At 34.1% G+C, this 2,199-nt stretch overlaps 1 protein-coding gene across 1 annotated transcript in view; it reads left to right on the plus strand.

Annotated features, from left to right (window-relative positions):
• The window catches only part of LOC111379529 (probable L-gulonolactone oxidase 6), a 2,283-nt gene extending 681 nt beyond the window's left edge, over nucleotides 1-1,602 (plus strand). Inside the window, exons 2-4 of the mRNA XM_023002921.1 lie at nucleotides 57-351; nucleotides 462-563; nucleotides 746-1,602. Of these exons, the coding sequence (XP_022858689.1) occupies nucleotides 57-351; nucleotides 462-563; nucleotides 746-1,497 (1,149 nt within the window). The 3' untranslated portion in view covers nucleotides 1,498-1,602. The remainder of the gene's footprint in view (nucleotides 1-56; nucleotides 352-461; nucleotides 564-745) is intronic.
• The last annotated feature ends 597 nt before the right edge of the window (nucleotides 1,603-2,199 follow it).

Here is a 2,199-nt window from a genome sequence, read left to right on the forward strand (position 1 = left end):
ATCGAAGGTTGAACCAACTCGTCTAAAAAAAATTAATGTAAGATATTTATTTATTTAGATTTAGTGTTTCACACTATTGCTCACAAAAATTCAAGGTGACGTTGAAATTGCAACCACTATTCAAACGCTCTATTACATATGTAATGAAGAATGATTCTGACTTTGGGGAGCAAGCGGTCGGCTTCGGGAGGCAGCACGAATATGCAGACTTCACATGGTATCCGAGTCAAAAACGAGTTGTGTATCGATTTGATGACCGAGTCCCGTCCAACACGTCCGGGAATGGTCTCCTTAATTTTCCAGGTTTTCGCTCTACAGCCTCACTAGTTCTATCAAGTTTAAGAATAACAGGTGGGTACAAATTCTATAATTATTACTAGCTTCCATTAATTATTGAGGTCATTTTTAATATACTAGCTAGTTTCCTTCAATTAATTTGGTGGTTGCCTGTTCAATAACAGAGGAAACTGAAGAATCCCTTGGTGATGCTAATGGAAAATGCATAAATGGCAGATTGACTACTTCCACTTTGAAAACGGCGGCATATGGGTTGACAAATGATGGTATTTATTTTCGGCCAATGCAATGATAATATTCATCCTCGTTTACTAGACTAAAATATTCATAAAGGTTTTTAACATTCATAGGTAGGAAAAAAAAAAGTGATTTATGTGTGAAATAATGTTTAAAAGTGTGTGTGTGTGAAAACAGCTAAATTTATCGAAAAATTATGCGATTTTGACAGGAATTTTGTTTACTGGCTATCCTGTGGTGGGAAATCACAATCGGCTCCAAGCATCAGGGACCTGCCTGGACAGCCTCGAGGATTTGACAATTTCTGCATGTCCATGGGATCATCGGGTCAAAGGTCTATTTTTTCACCAAACTACATTTAGCATTTCCTTGTCCAAAGTGAAAAATTTCATTGAAGATGTACAGAAGCTAGTGGCCCTGGAACCTAAGTCATTGTGTGGCTTGGATCTATACAATGGAATACTAATGAGATATGTTACGGCTTCTACCGCGTATCTGGGGAAACAAGAAGATGCATTGGATTTTGACATTACATACTACAGAAGCAAGGATCCGATGAGCCCCAGACTGTATGAAGACATTTTGGAAGAAATAGAGCAGATAGCAATCTTCAAGTATGGTGCCTTGCCACACTGGGGAAAGAATCGGAACGTGGCATTTGATGGGGTGATCAAGAAATACAAAAATGCTAGTGAATTTCTCAAGGTTAAAAACAAATATGATCCACATGGGTTGTTTTCCAGCAGTTGGACAGATCAAATTCTTGGATTAAAGGGAGTGGTGACTATTGAAAAAGAGGGATGTGCTTTGGAAGGATTGTGTCTATGCTCTCAGGACATTCATTGCGCCCCTAAGAAGAACTATTTGTGTCGACCCGGTAAAATATACCAGGAAGCTAGAGTTTGTACTAAGGCTGATGCTAACAAAAAATCTGCAGAACAAGTTACTTTTCAGGGAAAATGAATTTCAGTTTCACATAGTACGTCTAAGTCTTATATTAATTATAATGGAGATAGAAGTTAATCATAATAAAGATTTCCATGCACTAAATGCAATTCCCTAGTCTGATCTTTTGTGTGGATTATCTCGTGGTTTTAAGCTTTACTCGATTTTTTTTTTTTTTTAAATCAAATATTTTGATGATACACTCACGAAATGCATTTGTTACTTTGATAACTAGGAGAGATGTTCCAGGAGTAGGTTTCAAGAGCATTTGTGCATGTAATTTCGAGTAACTTAGGACGTGTTTGGTTTGCAATTTTCAATTTTAAGTTTTCCAGAACACTTATAACTTTTTTGTTTGTTATTTTCCAAAATAGAATTCAAAAAATAAGGTCAAATTTATAACATAAACCTTGGTATTTTGAGTGGTTTATGTGCAAACAATGAAAATACTGAAAATATGATAAATAAATGTTTAAATAAAATTTATTTATTTAAAATTCTGAAAATTAAAAACTCCAAAAAATAAAAATATATAAAAATTTGGAAAAAATAAATTCCCAAGTTCTAAAAATATAATAAATTTTGAAAAATAAAGCCTATGTTTAGCCCCAATTTTTTCAAAAACTCATTTTTCAACTATACTTTTTCCCATAAAATAATTTTACAAGTAAATACAAATTTTTTCCTTATTTTTAAACCGCACGTTTTACTACAAAACAC

This window comes from Olea europaea, unplaced genomic scaffold (assembly GCF_002742605.1).
Source record: "Olea europaea var. sylvestris unplaced genomic scaffold, O_europaea_v1 scaffold2000, whole genome shotgun sequence".
NCBI classification, from domain to species: Eukaryota; Viridiplantae; Streptophyta; class Magnoliopsida; order Lamiales; family Oleaceae; genus Olea; species Olea europaea.